This window comes from Poecilia reticulata, chromosome 14, assembly GCF_904066995.2.
Source record: "Poecilia reticulata chromosome 14, P_reticulata-male-v2, whole genome shotgun sequence".
NCBI classification, from domain to species: domain Eukaryota; kingdom Metazoa; phylum Chordata; class Actinopteri; order Cyprinodontiformes; family Poeciliidae; genus Poecilia; species Poecilia reticulata.
In genome coordinates this window covers 3,447,802-3,463,726 of record NC_088843.1, presented here as the reverse complement: position 1 = coordinate 3,463,726, position 15,925 = coordinate 3,447,802, and the positions used below count along the sequence as shown (strand labels likewise).

The window sequence follows — 15,925 nt, the reverse complement described above, 5'->3', positions numbered from 1 at the left end:
ATAGCCACTGTTACGGCCAGTGGCCTTGTGTATGTTTTCTTTTCCTTTTTTTGTGTATCTGCAGCTTCTAATCAAGTTAACTCCACTTGGAAGTGGATGCAGCCCTGTCTTCCTGTGCCACTCCCTGAGGCCTACAGCGATTGGCTCACCAATTGCCAGCTCCACCAATCCCTGAAGAGGCCTCCCCTTTAAAAACCAAGGACTTCCTGGGAGAAGGTGTGGTTGATCCTTTGTTCAGACAGCTTGCCACTTTGCTGGGTGTTTGGTTGACTGCTGTAAATGGGCTTTGTAAGCTCTGATAGTCCTGATAGCTTTTGTTAGTTTTTGCCAGCTCTTGCTAGCTTGTCTTGTTCCTGTGAGGGATCTTTGAATCTCTGTTAGAGATTTTCGTTTAACCTGTACTGAACCTCCATTTTTGTTTGGTTAAAGATTTTTGGTTTGCAACTCTGTTTTGTGGATTTTGTTTTATTTAGTACACTTCTGTTGTAAGTCCCTACTTTTTGATTATTGTTAATTTTTTCCTTTTTATTTTTTGTCAAAACCCAAACAATAAACCTGTAAATTGTTGAACCTTACCACCTAGGTTTCTTTAATGTTACTTCCCTTTCCCCTGGCCGAGCCGGGTCGTAACAGTCACATACGGATCATTTATAAACAGCCTTTCTGTATTATGCATCAATGTCTAACGATTCACAACAAACGTTCTTGTGTTGAATAAGTTTCAGCAAAATAATATTGGGGAATTTTTTTAACAGATTTTATGAAAGTGCTCATGTCAATTCAGCTCCACTGTATGCCATCCACCGTTGCTATTGCAACAACGGCTGCACATTTTTAAAGCACACCTACGCCTGTGAGGTTGCTGAATTAAAATCTATGATATTTAAGAAAAAATGGATCTATAAAACTTGGTTTATGGTAGCTAAAATGTGAGACGGGCTAAACATTTTGGGTTTTCCTGTCAGTTTCTTACAGTGAGGTGATCAGCATGCTCAATCTGTAGTTACTTTGCACAGCTGTACAGTGTTAAATTAACAATTTTTTTATTTGAAATGTATATGTTGTAATCTTTAAGATGACAGTGACAGTATGGTCCTCCCAGTGTCACGTCGTTCTGTCACAAAATTCTTGGTAAAATAGGAAAATGACACTTTTCCTGTACTCTGATTTCCTAATAGAAAAAAATCAACTTTCTGGGTCAGGATCTGTAAGAGCATAACAAAATGGATTCTATTTTAGCTCAGAAACTCAAAAACAGACCGAGGGCACAGGGAAGATCTAAGGTACGTGTCAGCTCTAGTTTTTCACGGAGAAACAAAAAGAGGAATCTCATCTACGTTTGATTTCCTCTCACATTTCCCTGCTACTAAGTCACATAATTTGCACAAAGTTTTTGACAAATTTTTACTCTCAAATGACGTGTCTATGCTTGAAATCTGGTTGAATCACATCAATGAAGAGATTTCTGTCTACATTTATTTGCTTCCAGAAGAGGTCAAGAGAGCATTAATTAAATCTGGCAGTGATTCAGTGTCTTGTCCAAGGACACTTCTCCATGACAGATGCTGGTCAAATCATGTGTCTGCTTTACATCTCTCCTGTCTACTATTTAGCTTTGAGAAGATTAGCTTGGTTGGTCAGCTATTGATTAAACTGTCTGTTCCTGAAATGGAGTTCTGGACAAAGATGTCGGTTTCCACATAAAAATGCTCCTTTTTCAAAATGTTTCTTCTTATAGGCATCTTTTTGGTTGGAACAATATTTGCAAGCTTGGCATAATAGATAACAAGAACGAAGAATTACTCCACCTCCTTCACACTCATTTTTCTTCTCGCCTGTCTTTCTTGCATTGCTAAATTATTAGTCTCTTGCACAGCGCTGTGAAATGATGCATTTGTGTGTTGAGCTTCATAAAACAATCTGTTCTTATCTGCCAGCATTTTCTCTCTTCTGCATGTTTTTGTAGTGTTTTTCATGGTTGTATCACATTGTTTCAGATCAACACTACATTAGAAAAATACCTTACATAGATAATTTTTTTCCTTTTTTCGTTTCTATCCTTCCCTCTGAATATCACTTCCTCCTGTCAATCTGTGCTTTAGAACATCAGCAAACTCCTTCATCAATTAAAGCTTTATGTTTCTGCATTTGTACAATCACTGATTGCACCTTTACTTTGCAAATTCACCAACTGTCACAGAAACATGAACACTTGGTAACGATTTTTCTGTAAGATCAAACAATCCATTCTGGCAACACGCCACTCAGATTGTCAAGCCACGCTGCTCAATCTGTTTATAGTTAAAAACAGCAGAAATCAGTATGTACATATTTGTTGCAGGATTCAAAAATCTATGTTTTAAATGTTGTCATAATCTAAATTAGATTTATAAACAAATTCCAGAATTTATCAACACAAGCTCTGTTAAACATCCAATCCAGGGTCGAGGATCTTTTTAACAAAAGAATGTAAAGTTAACAGAATTACTAAAATTTAAACCCCAAAAACACAGTTAGGAAGAGAAAATATCTTTTTGTAAGTTTTTTTTTTACTTGAGAATAGTTAGACAGTAAAGTAGGGGGAAGACATGCAGCAAAGGTCACCAGGCTGGGAATCGAACCTGCGACAGACACGCAGGTTCCTTAGGCTCCTTGTGCGCCACCGCAGAACCTCAGGAGAAAATATCTTATTGGTCAGCAAGGTTTTCACAAACTGCAACCTTTTTCACTTTGGTGCATCAAGCTTGATATTGTGAATAGTTTGCAAAATCTGGTGAATGACAACAGAAACAGAAAAGTGATTACTTATACTTAAGATTTGAAAAACAATATTACATAAATTTGCTGTTTGACAAATTATTCAAAATGACGACTCTCAGTTTGTCTCGTTGAAGTGAAAATTTAAAAAATACAGGATGAAATAAGAAACTTGCAAAAATAATTTTAAGAAAAAGTTTCTGTCCATGGTGTAAAAAACATTCAGAGCGATCTAACATCAAGGCTTTCAATAAGGCCTGAACAGGAAAAATGTTTTTTTTAAAGAAATAATAAATATTGTTCTAGATTTAGTTTTATCATTAATCTTCATCTTTGTTTATTATATGTAGACAATGATATAAAACATGACTAGCTTCAGACCCTAAACCCATTTTTTTTAAATGTAGCTGAATTTGTGCTTGTTTATGAAAATGTTCTCATGTGAGCTCAAGTTACATAACATGACTGTCACAGGAAATCCTTGCTCTCATTGAGAACAAAGACATTTCAGGAGAGAAACCCAATTACAGTTGATCAACTTCAGCTGTGCTGCCTACGCATGAAAACGTTTTTAAGCATCACATGGTGATTGCATTCTCAGGTAGCAGCAGGAGCCATGAGGTCTGTTGGAATCCTGTTCACTTGTCTGGTGGCTGTGTGCCTTCACAAAGGTTTGTCTGCCCTGTTTCTCTTTTCAAGTTTTGTATGTAATTGTTAATGCAATGTGGCTTACTGGTGCTTTAAAAAAAATCAAAACCATTTTTTAAAATCACATAGGATGAAGCCACTTTTTGTTTTTTAACTTTTTTACCTGGCATTGTGTAGCTCTTTTGGTTTAGATTTTTCAGTTTATCTCTTTGTTCTCTGACTTGTCTATGATGCCACTGCATTTGCTGTGCAGCTGCTAAAAAGTTTAACGGTAAATGGCTAAAAAAATTCAACTTCAGTTGTGATGAAGTTGCATGTAGACGAGTCAAAAGGTTCAGATCTGGTGAATCTCCATCTATTCTAGGAGAGTGAGGCCACATGGGTTGAGTTTGTTTTTTGGTACACTTGCGGCCCACTGCTTCACTTTCTGTATCGAGGGATTTAAAAAAAACTTTCTATGAGGTCGGTTCCTTTTTACTTCTGAGATGGGGGAAGGCAGCAAAGCCGTTGGCTCTAAATGAAGCTAAACTGACGGCAAAGCTGAGTAGAGACATGATGTACACATGGCCTTTGGTTTCTGCTCAGAACAGGTAAATGAGGAGTTAAGAAAAACCGAGGAATTGAGACCAAAGCAATTGTGGTTGATTAAAGAACCAAAGAAATGGTGGTTCTTTAATCTCTTAAAAAGATTGGAACAACCATTTCAAATGTACAATGTAATTGTAAGTCTTGTCCATAGGATCAAGTTGGCCGCTCGCTCAAAATGCTGTGCTAAAGATTCAAGATGGTAAGTTGACAAGTGAAGCCATATTTGAAGGGACAGAAAAGATGACAATGTGGTCTGATTTGCAGAATTGTCAGAAAACTTTTCTCTGAGGAGGAGCATTGCCATTCTACAAATGAAGGATTTTATGTTGAAGCAACAAGTTAAAGAAGGTAAGGACTGCTAAATATTTTTAAACGATCTCAAAGAATATGGTGGTGGTGTGGCAACCTACGCCATTTAAAGGATGTACAGCATGCATATTTTTGACAATTGTATGTAAATTGACTCAATCAGTGCAAATGGAAATCGATGCGGTGGATTTGATGGACGCCTCCCACAGCAACGTGTCAAGCGACGCCTCCCACAGCAACGTGTCAAGCGACGCCTCCCACAGCAACGTGTCAAGCGACGCCTCCCACAGCAACGTGTCAAGCGACGCCTCCCACAGCAACGTGTCAAGCGACGCCTCCCACAGCAACGTGTCAAGCGACGCCTCCCACAGCAACGTGTCAAGCGACGCCTCCCACAGCAACGTGTCAAGCGACGCCTCCCACAGCAACGTGTCAAGCGACGCCTCCCACAGCAACGTGTCAAGCGACGCCTCCCACAGCAACGTGTCAAGCGACGCCCCCCCCCCCTCCCACAGCAACGTGTCAAGCGACGCCTCCCACAGCAACGTGTCAAGCGACGCCTCCCACAGCAACGTGTCAAGCGACGCCTCCCACAGCAACGTGTCAAGCGACGCCTCCCACAGCAACGTGTCAAGCGACGCCTCCCACAGCAACGTGTCAAGCGACGCCTCCCACAGCAACGTGTCAAGCGACGCCTCCCACAGCAACGTGTCAAGCGACGCCTCCCACAGCAACGTGTCAAGCGACGCCTCCCACAGCAACGTGTCAAGCGACGCCTCCCACAGCAACGTGTCAAGCGACGCCTCCCACAGCAACGTGTCAAGCGACGCCTCCCACAGCAACGTGTCAAGCGACGCCTCCCACAGCAACGTGTCAAGCGACGCCTCCCACAGCAACGTGTCAAGCGACGCCTCCCACAGCAACGTGTCAAGCGACGCCTCCCACAGCAACGTGTCAAGCGACGCCTCCCACAGCAACGTGTCAAGCGACGCCTCCCACAGCAACGTGTCAAGCGACGCCTCCCACAGCAACGTGTCAAGCGACGCCTCCCACAGCAACGTGTCAAGCGACGCCTCCCACAGCAACGTGTCAAGCGACGCCTCCCACAGCAACGTGTCAAGCGACGCCTCCCACAGCAACGTGTCAAGCGACGCCTCCCACAGCAACGTGTCAAGCGACGCCTCCCACAGCAACGTGTCAAGCGACGCCTCCCACAGCAACGTGTCAAGCGACGCCTCCCACAGCAACGTGTCAAGCGACGCCTCCCACAGCAACGTGTCAAGCGACGCCTCCCACAGCAACGTGTCAAGCGACGCCTCCCACAGCAACGTGTCAAGCGACGCCTCCCACAGCAACGTGTCAAGCGACGCCTCCCACAGCAACGTGTCAAGCGACGCCTCCCACAGCAACGTGTCAAGCGACGCCTCCCACAGCAACGTGTCAAGCGACGCCTCCCACAGCAACGTGTCAAGCGACGCCTCCCACAGCAACGTGTCAAGCGACGCCTCCCACAGCAACGTGTCAAGCGACGCCTCCCACAGCAACGTGTCAAGCGACGCCTCCCACAGCAACGTGTCAAGCGACGCCTCCCACAGCAACGTGTCAAGCGACGCCTCCCACAGCAACGTGTCAAGCGACGCCTCCCACAGCAACGTGTCAAGCGACGCCTCCCACAGCAACGTGTCAAGCGACGCCTCCCACAGCAACGTGTCAAGCGACGCCTCCCACAGCAACGTGTCAAGCGACGCCTCCCACAGCAACGTGTCAAGCGACGCCTCCCACAGCAACGTGTCAAGCGACGCCTCCCACAGCAACGTGTCAAGCGACGCCTCCCACAGCAACGTGTCAAGCGACGCCTCCCACAGCAACGTGTCAAGCGACGCCTCCCACAGCAACGTGTCAAGCGACGCCTCCCACAGCAACGTGTCAAGCGACGCCTCCCACAGCAACGTGTCAAGCGACGCCTCCCACAGCAACGTGTCAAGCGACGCCTCCCACAGCAACGTGTCAAGCGACGCCTCCCACAGCAACGTGTCAAGCGACGCCTCCCACAGCAACGTGTCAAGCGACGCCTCCCACAGCAACGTGTCAAGCGACGCCTCCCACAGCAACGTGTCAAGCGACGCCTCCCACAGCAACGTGTCAAGCGACGCCTCCCACAGCAACGTGTCAAGCGACGCCTCCCACAGCAACGTGTCAAGCGACGCCTCCCACAGCAACGTGTCAAGCGACGCCTCCCACAGCAACGTGTCAAGCGACGCCTCCCACAGCAACGTGTCAAGCGACGCCTCCCACAGCAACGTGTCAAGCGACGCCTCCCACAGCAACGTGTCAAGCGACGCCTCCCACAGCAACGTGTCAAGCGACGCCTCCCACAGCAACGTGTCAAGCGACGCCTCCCACAGCAACGTGTCAAGCGACGCCTCCCACAGCAACGTGTCAAGCGACGCCTCCCACAGCAACGTGTCAAGCGACGCCTCCCACAGCAACGTGTCAAGCGACGCCTCCCACAGCAACGTGTCAAGCGACGCCTCCCACAGCAACGTGTCAAGCGACGCCTCCCACAGCAACGTGTCAAGCGACGCCTCCCACAGCAACGTGTCAAGCGACGCCTCCCACAGCAACGTGTCAAGCGACGCCTCCCACAGCAACGTGTCAAGCGACGCCTCCCACAGCAACGTGTCAAGCGACGCCTCCCACAGCAACGTGTCAAGCGACGCCTCCCACAGCAACGTGTCAAGCGACGCCTCCCACAGCAACGTGTCAAGCGACGCCTCCCACAGCAACGTGTCAAGCGACGCCTCCCACAGCAACGTGTCAAGCGACGCCTCCCACAGCAACGTGTCAAGCGACGCCTCCCACAGCAACGTGTCAAGCGACGCCTCCCACAGCAACGTGTCAAGCGACGCCTCCCACAGCAACGTGTCAAGCGACGCCTCCCACAGCAACGTGTCAAGCGACGCCTCCCACAGCAACGTGTCAAGCGACGCCTCCCACAGCAACGTGTCAAGCGACGCCTCCCACAGCAACGTGTCAAGCGACGCCTCCCACAGCAACGTGTCAAGCGACGCCTCCCACAGCAACGTGTCAAGCGACGCCTCCCACAGCAACGTGTCAAGCGACGCCTCCCACAGCAACGTGTCAAGCGACGCCTCCCACAGCAACGTGTCAAGCGACGCCTCCCACAGCAACGTGTCAAGCGACGCCTCCCACAGCAACGTGTCAAGCGACGCCTCCCACAGCAACGTGTCAAGCGACGCCTCCCACAGCAACGTGTCAAGCGACGCCTCCCACAGCAACGTGTCAAGCGACGCCTCCCACAGCAACGTGTCAAGCGACGCCTCCCACAGCAACGTGTCAAGCGACGCCTCCCACAGCAACGTGTCAAGCGACGCCTCCCACAGCAACGTGTCAAGCGACGCCTCCCACAGCAACGTGTCAAGCGACGCCTCCCACAGCAACGTGTCAAGCGACGCCTCCCACAGCAACGTGTCAAGCGACGCCTCCCACAGCAACGTGTCAAGCGACGCCTCCCACAGCAACGTGTCAAGCGACGCCTCCCACAGCAACGTGTCAAGCGACGCCTCCCACAGCAACGTGTCAAGCGACGCCTCCCACAGCAACGTGTCAAGCGACGCCTCCCACAGCAACGTGTCAAGCGACGCCTCCCACAGCAACGTGTCAAGCGACGCCTCCCACAGCAACGTGTCAAGCGACGCCTCCCACAGCAACGTGTCAAGCGACGCCTCCCACAGCAACGTGTCAAGCGACGCCTCCCACAGCAACGTGTCAAGCGACGCCTCCCACAGCAACGTGTCAAGCGACGCCTCCCACAGCAACGTGTCAAGCGACGCCTCCCACAGCAACGTGTCAAGCGACGCCTCCCACAGCAACGTGTCAAGCGACGCCTCCCACAGCAACGTGTCAAGCGACGCCTCCCACAGCAACGTGTCAAGCGACGCCTCCCACCACGCAAGCACGTGTCAAGCGACGCCTCCCACAGCAACGTGTCAAGCGACGCCTCCCACACGCACCGCCCCCACACGTGTCAAGCGACGCCTCCCACAGCAACGTGTCAAGCGACGCCTCCCACAGCAACGTGTCAAGCGACGCCTCCCACAGCAACGTGTCAAGCGACGCCTCCCACAGCAACGTGTCAAGCGACGCCTCCCACAGCAACGTGTCAAGCGACGCCTCCCACAGCAACGTGTCAAGCGACGCCTCCCACAGCAACGTGTCAAGCGACGCCTCCCACAGCAACGTGTCAAGCGACGCCTCCCACAGCAACGTGTCAAGCGACGCCTCCCACAGCAACGTGTCAAGCGACGCCTCCCACAGCAACGTGTCAAGCGACGCCTCCCACAGCAACGTGTCAAGCGACGCCTCCCACAGCAACGTGTCAAGCGACGCCTCCCACAGCAACGTGTCAAGCGACGCCTCCCACAGCAACGTGTCAAGCGACGCCTCCCACAGCAACGTGTCAAGCGACGCCTCCCACAGCAACGTGTCAAGCGACGCCTCCCACAGCAACGTGTCAAGCGACGCCTCCCACAGCAACGTGTCAAGCGACGCCTCCCACAGCAACGTGGCACGCCACAGCACGTGTCAAGCGACGCCTCCCACAGCAACGTGTCAAGCGACGCCTCCCACAGCAACGTGTCAAGCGACGCCTCCCACAGCAACGTGTCAAGCGACGCCTCCCACAGCAACGTGTCAAGCGACGCCTCCCACAGCAACGTGTCAAGCGACGCCTCCCACAGCAACGTGTCAAGCGACGCCTCCCACAGCAACGTGTCAAGCGACGCCTCCCACAGCAACGTGTCAAGCGACGCCTCCCACAGCAACGTGTCAAGCGACGCCTCCCACAGCAACGTGTCAAGCGACGCCTCCCACAGCAACGTGTCAAGCGACGCCTCCCACAGCAACGTGTCAAGCGACGCCTCCCACAGCAACGTGTCAAGCGACGCCTCCCACAGCAACGTGTCAAGCGACGCCTCCCACAGCAACGTGTCAAGCGACGCCTCCCACAGCAACGTGTCAAGCGACGCCTCCCACAGCAACGTGTCAAGCGACGCCTCCCACAGCAACGTGTCAAGCGACGCCTCCCACAGCAACGTGTCAAGCGACGCCTCCCACAGCAACGTGTCAAGCGACGCCTCCCACAGCAACGTGTCAAGCGACGCCTCCCACAGCAACGTGTCAAGCGACGCCTCCCACAGCAACGTGTCAAGCGACGCCTCCCACAGCAACGTGTCAAGCGACGCCTCCCACAGCAACGTGTCAAAATAAAAATTCCAAAACTTATTTTCTATGGCTTATTTTCAATGTTAACCTGCAGAATAGTTCACTTCTATACAGTTTGACTTAATTCCCTCTCTATATTCCATACTGCATGAGATTTAGGATTGGTATCAATTTTCTTTTCATTTTTTTCCTTTACACCATGTAAAAGCAACCATGCCACCTACATTGCTTCAATTTAACACTCGATCTGTTTCTACATCAGTGTCGCATGACCAGTTTTGATTTAGTGTTTCAAAAAGTGGGCTAAGTGACCTTGGAAATCAAAATGTGGTCACTAATTGAATTTGCATTTGAGTGTAGTTGGCTGCAATTGCATCTGGTCAGAAGTGATGAGGTCAAATGGTTTTATGGTGCTATTTTGTGTCCAACATGAAGGTCTATATTTAAAACTGACTTGACAAATTGTCTTTAGAGAGTCTAGTCAATCCTGAAGTACAAATAAAGCAATTTGGTTTCTCACAGAATATAGGACTAAATGTTTACATTCAATACAATGATAAACTAGGTTTTGAAGACCTATTGCAAAAATTGTGGAAATTTGTAAAGCATTACTACCTAACCCTCAGATTGAAAACCAGTATTGTAAAAGTTTAATGGATTTTAAGTTGAAATATTTTTTGCATATTTCACTGGGGCCTGACCCAATAAAATGTAAAATGAGAAGTTTAAAAATGTGGCTGCCAGGACTGAGCATGCTTGCAAACATAATGAAACATGCTGATGGTACCAGACTGCAAGCGTGCCACTGATTGCAGCTGTCTCTGTTTACTATGAATCCCAGGAGGTTAGGCTCTCTGCTAGAGGAACATCCCAGAACACTGGCTGTTTTTATCAGCAATGACACCACAGTGTTGAGTCAATTAAATCGCACAAGTTGTGTGCCAAGATGCTACAGAAAATCTTAATGAACCTTGTGGAAATATCTAAAATGAAAGATTTAAACTTGTACAAGTTCCTTTTCAGCTTATTTCCCTAAAATATTTTCAAAATGTATTTTTTGGAGTAAGAAAATGGTCAATCTCTTTCATGCAAGAACAATTGTATTTAAATAATTCACTGTCCATGCAGTGATTTCCTGAGGAGTGTGAAAAGTTCTCAAGTGCTTGTGCACCAGTTGTGTTGTCCGTCTTGTGGTTGGTATGTATGTGGATGAAGTGACTGTTTGCAGAGTTGAACTATCAAAAACAATCACTACTGACATATTCCAGATACAATACATAATCTATTCAGTTGGCAGATTTTAGAGGACTTAAGGTTTGATATGTCTAATATGAGCGAACTACTCGGTCAAGAAGAATTGTGAGCAGCAGCACATGCTTCAAGTTTTGGAATGACTGATTTTGCAGTCCTACAAGCAACACGTCTCTCTGAGGAATGAAGAAGTGAGAAAAGATGTTGCTTTGGTCAATGTTCTGTTGGAGTTTCAGATTTTTGTCCAGCCAGAAGGAAACACCAGAGTTACATAACATCAGTTTGACGTGATGTGCCTTTTATTCTTTGTTTTTTTTATTTTTATATATTAATTCATGTGTGGCTAATGGTTTACATTATTTCACTGATTTACCCAAGTTTTAAAACATAAATCGTCACAATATAAATTGATTTTTACGTATAAATTTTACAAACAAATCAGCTAATTTAAATTGTTTTCATTATGGGCCAGCAACGACTTTTCATAAGACAAAATTAAATAATTGGGTTTATTTGCCATAATAACACACAAATGGAGGATGAGATGTAGCATCATTTTAGCCTTTAATCTGAACTATGTGACATTTCTGGCTGCTTGTCATTAAGGCAGAAACACATTTCTGAGTTTATATGAGTCCATCAAAACCACAACCTCAAGGTTCTCCATTACTGAGTGTTGCTGCAAACAGCATCATTGGATTGTTGACCAAGGCTCATGGCTGCCCACATTCCTGCCCACATTCCTGCCCACATTCCTGCCCACATTCCTGCCCATATTCACCCCCATAACAGTAAAGAACAGACTGCAAGTTGACGTTCCCTACTTGGATGGTACTAAACCAGATATCATTGGTTAGACTAAGACTGGACAATGAAAAATGGGCTTTAAGGCTATAATTTAGAACAAGAAGCATTCTCATGGTACTATAAAGACGACAAAAAAAAAAAAACCCGGAATGACGAAGGTAACAAATTTCATTGGCATTATTCTGCAACTAAAATCACAATTTACCATCTCATGTCCATGAGCTTTTTCTGGAAACAAAAGAAGCTGATAGTTGTTTTTCCTCTTTACAGTTCACTCCAAGTATCTCCTCTATGTTAAGAACATGAGTCTGAATATTACCGGTGAAGAATGTTTTATTGCTGTTGTCCCATTTCACCTGAAGTATTCTCAGTAGGGAGGATTTCAGGAAAGCAGCTCAAAGTGGGATATGGAAGAAAAGCATGGTCGGTGAACTGGAAGGAATCCGACTTTTCCTTCAGGGAAGGTGGCATTCTTCATTGCTGTAACTCTGCATGTTTGTGCTCTCTCCATCAAGGCGCTCATTGTATTGCTGAATTGCATGTATTTGTTGAATGTGAAGCAATAGCTTCACTCTTTATGGGACCTCTTTGTTTTAAGTAATCACTAAATCTCCCCGAGAGCACTCATGATGAGACAGAGAAACTGGTGAGAAGAGAGACTCAATTAAATCAGCTCACATACAGCAATGGCTTGTAACCAGATGGGTGTGTGTCAGCTTGTTTGTCTGGGAAGTTTGTCAGTTTGTGCAAACACGTGTGAACAAATGGATGTAGAGCGTTATTTCAAATATCCTGGCATCCATGCCAAATCTGCGGTTGTTAGCATTTGTAAGAATGGTGACAAAATCGGACTGCTGGTTACCAAACCTGGCAGTTCATAGGCTGTGCAGCCTTAAAGGCAAAAGCTTTGAAATCGACTTGGAAGCAGAGCTGTTTGGGAGAAGCACAAGCTCTTGACAGCTTCCCAGGGGCCTCATTAGGGACTCTGTATGACGGGTAGGTGGAGGAAGTAGGACACAGCAACCAAACACAGAGAGACAGGAATATCGCATGTTTATCTCTCTCCATGCACATTCATACATAAAGACAGGAGTAGCAAGAGAACCTTATCACAGAGTACAAATGTCTAAGTGGCAGTAAAGTGATGTGTCATTGCTAATGTGTCTACTAAGGACCATCCGTTTGGCAAAAAAAAAAAAAATCCATGGGCAGATTATAAGTAATAAAAAATAAGAGAATGTCACTTTAAATTTCTAAAAGCTGGAGGAGTGAACCTCAGCCAAAGTGTTCAGAGAGTTTTACTGCTGTTTTTGAAGTTAGTTGATTCATGGGCTTACATCATGTGAATGAATTTCAAGGTTTGCTGGGTCATTAACTTTTAACAGCTTTTGGCATAGTCAGACTTTCACTTGGTCTGAAGAGTCGGTGTAAGGCTAAGTGTCATTAAGACACTTGTCTTTTTTTCAGAGTTCTGGAGTGCATGTAGGTCTCTATTTGAGTGTGCTTTTCGTTATTCATGCATGAACGCACTTATGTATCTACTTGAATATACTGGAGGCAGGCTGTCTTCTGACACCCTACATTTAACTCTTCCACAGCCTTCTGACGTAGCCTCAAGTGCATATTCATAACCAAATGCTTTTTTATTTTCCACATAAACAACCATGACAATGTGAGGTTTATGCTTTTGGACTTGCAGACACATGAACCCACAGACAGGAAACCTGCATCCTGTTGTAAAATGAAAATAAATGTCTTCCTGGGAACAATTTGAAACTGTTTTAAAAAGATTTAGAAATGACTCACTGAAAGTTGTCATACGTTCTGATAAAGCAATCCAATGAATGTAATAGATGTATTAATGGTAAATCACACATGATTTTCTGGATTCATTCATCAAAGGTCTAAGAAGGGTGCCCTCTATCTGTATTAAGCCCTTTACTTTTACAACCTGGAAATTTACTGGCACACTAATAACTGTGAAGGCCTCCGCGATTTGGGAATAATAATAAAAAATTACAAGGAGAACATTAACCTGGGATTCAGCCAAAACGCCCACTGCAACTCTGGAGGAACTGTAAAGATGAACAGCTCCGATGGGAGGATCTGTCAGTAGGACAACTTTCATTCATAGAATCTGACTTTCATAGAAGAGTGGTAAGAGAAAAGCCATTGTTGAAAGACAGTCATAAGACTTCCTGTTTAAAGTTTGCCACAACCCATGTAGGGACAGTCATGTAGGGGAAGGTGCCCTGGTCAAATGAGTGTATGGAAAAGTAAAAAAATAAACAAAACTTAAATAAAACTTAAATAAACTTAAAACTAAAATATACAGATCTAAATTTAGATTGGAAATGCACAAATATTCATCCTCTATTTTTTTCTTGGTTATGTTTCTGTAGCATTTCTAGTAAATCTACCACTTTATCTCAGTGTTGCTGCTCCTCCAGTCATCTCACACACCGGCTACTCATTGTCCCATTTCCTTATGACTTCAGGCTTCACATTAAGCCTGTTCAACAAAAATGTAAGACTTTGTTCAACTCAAATAAGTTTTATGTGTCCTTGAGCCGCCTGCTCTTCCCTTGATTTCCTGGTTTTCTTTAGCAGTCTTTAGCACACATCCGGTCTGTCAACAGACCTGATGTCTTAAAGACAGTCTTAAAGACAGACCTGATGAGTCTGTCTTATGACCCCTGGTCATAAGCATTGTTAAGCTTATGACCAGGGGTGAAAGTAGTAAATTTAAATTCTTGGGGGTACTATGACAAAAATAAAAAAAAATAAATAAATAATAATAATAATAAAAATTATATTATATAAAATTACTAACATGCCATAGATTTTTTTTTAAGAAAATTGTGTGTTAACTCAAGAAATAAAGAATGTATGAAGACTTTTGCAAGGCTCGGCAAATGTATGGAAAGGAGGATCGTAAATAAGGAAACAGGATTCTCACTGCAATAAAAAACACTTCTTCCACAGTTTTTACAAACATTTTTTGAGAAAAAGAAAATATAGCATTAATGTTGAAGTTATTAGCGAACTTATTCGCATGTCCTTAAAGAATTATGTTGTGTGAGATTTACATCCCTGTAGCAAGAAAACATTTCTCTGTTTTGCTGCTCTTTTTGTTGTATGAATTTGTAATATATCGCTACATTTTGAAGGCTCTCCATGAACTACTTCATCATCATCAACTTGGCTGTCCTTGTGAGATATAGACCTACTACAAGCCTAATCTTCTAATAGCTAAGTGGTCTCCTCAATGATGACAGGGTGGAATCGATAAGAGGCACAAAGCTAAACGATACGTCCTGCTGTTTCTATCTCTCTTTGACTCCTTCTCATTCTCAGCCCATTTTGCTTCTCCCCCTCCCTCCTCTGTGTTTAAATTCACAGTATCCTAGGCAACAGTTATTCAATCTCAAGCAGTAGTGAAATGAACGCCGCTTTAATTTGTCTTTATTACTGCTTCGTTGGTCTTTTTTTTCTCCCTCTCCTTCACAATATTTTGCACAAGCTCAATATGAAATAGCAGGCAAGGTTTACAAAATGTCTTTCCACGCTCCAACGGCTTAGAGGTAATCAATGTAAACTGGGGTTCTCAATCAGTGCCACTAATTTACCCCCACCAGCTCCCATCAGGCCGAAATGATGCATTATTCGCCTAATGTCATAGAGTGGCCTCTCAGATGAACGGCTCTTTAATGGACCTTGATGACTGATGGAAATGGGGGGAACATTATGCTTGAGAATGGAATAGATGAGAAAATGTATGAGAGGCGCATCAGACACATCTTGCCTATTTGGCAAAATGAGGCCAGTTGGATTAATTGTTTTCCTCACTAGAAATAAAGAAATGGAAGATAATCTAAATGTCTCCAGTAGTGCTTACTTCTACTTCCTCCCCTTTGCTCTTGTTTTAGTATAAACAAATGAGCATTGTCATGAGCACCAGTTGTCATAATCACACGCTTTAGTGGCATGCATTTGGAAGCATATGAAAAACCCTCTCACAGTAGACCTTCACTGTTGGTGAGCAGTTCTCTGACAACCCCACACAGCGTTTTGATAAATGCATGTTCGTTCGAAATGTTTAAATGAAATGCACCTTTTACTTCTGAGCTCCAAGAATATATGCATACACTCATGCAAAACAGCAAATGAGTACATTCCCCTGGGAGAATTATGTAGAGTTGAAACCTAATTTGAAGCTTGCAGCCTGTGGTTGCACCAGATTATCCCCAAAAACAGGGCTAGAAAATTGTAGCAATCACTGATTTCTAGCACAGAGCAGAGTTTTATAACGCTCTGTCAC

General features: G+C 45.6%; 2 protein-coding genes across 2 annotated transcripts in view; one reads left to right on the top strand and one right to left on the bottom strand.

Annotated features, from left to right (window-relative positions):
- The window catches only part of kctd16b (potassium channel tetramerization domain containing 16b), a 100,587-nt gene that overhangs the window by 17,472 nt on the left and 67,190 nt on the right, over nt 1–15,925 (bottom strand). The gene's annotated exons all lie outside the window — the stretch shown is intronic.
- On the top strand, nt 3,282–11,654 carry LOC145554934 (uncharacterized). The gene is made up of 5 exons (XM_081615878.1): nt 3,282–3,428; nt 4,145–4,192; nt 4,258–4,341; nt 4,466–4,711; nt 11,509–11,654. The coding sequence occupies exons 1-5, from the start codon at nt 3,374–3,376 to the stop codon at nt 11,652–11,654; spliced, it is 579 nt and encodes a 192-aa protein (XP_081472004.1). The 5' UTR covers nt 3,282–3,373.

Bases quoted from the DNA above. Each gene is read 5' to 3' on its own strand.
- LOC145554934 (XM_081615878.1), top strand. From the start codon at position 3,374: ATGAGGTCTGTTGGAATCCTGTTCACTTGTCTGGTGGCTGTGTGCCTT. The intron at 3,429-4,144 runs GTTTGTCTGCCC...TCTTGTCCATAG, and splicing joins GGCTGTGTGCCTTCACAAAG to GATCAAGTTGGCCGCTCGCT. The intron at 4,712-11,508 runs GCGACGCCTCCC...TTGTTGACCAAG, and splicing joins CTCCCACAGCAACGTGTCAA to GCTCATGGCTGCCCACATTC.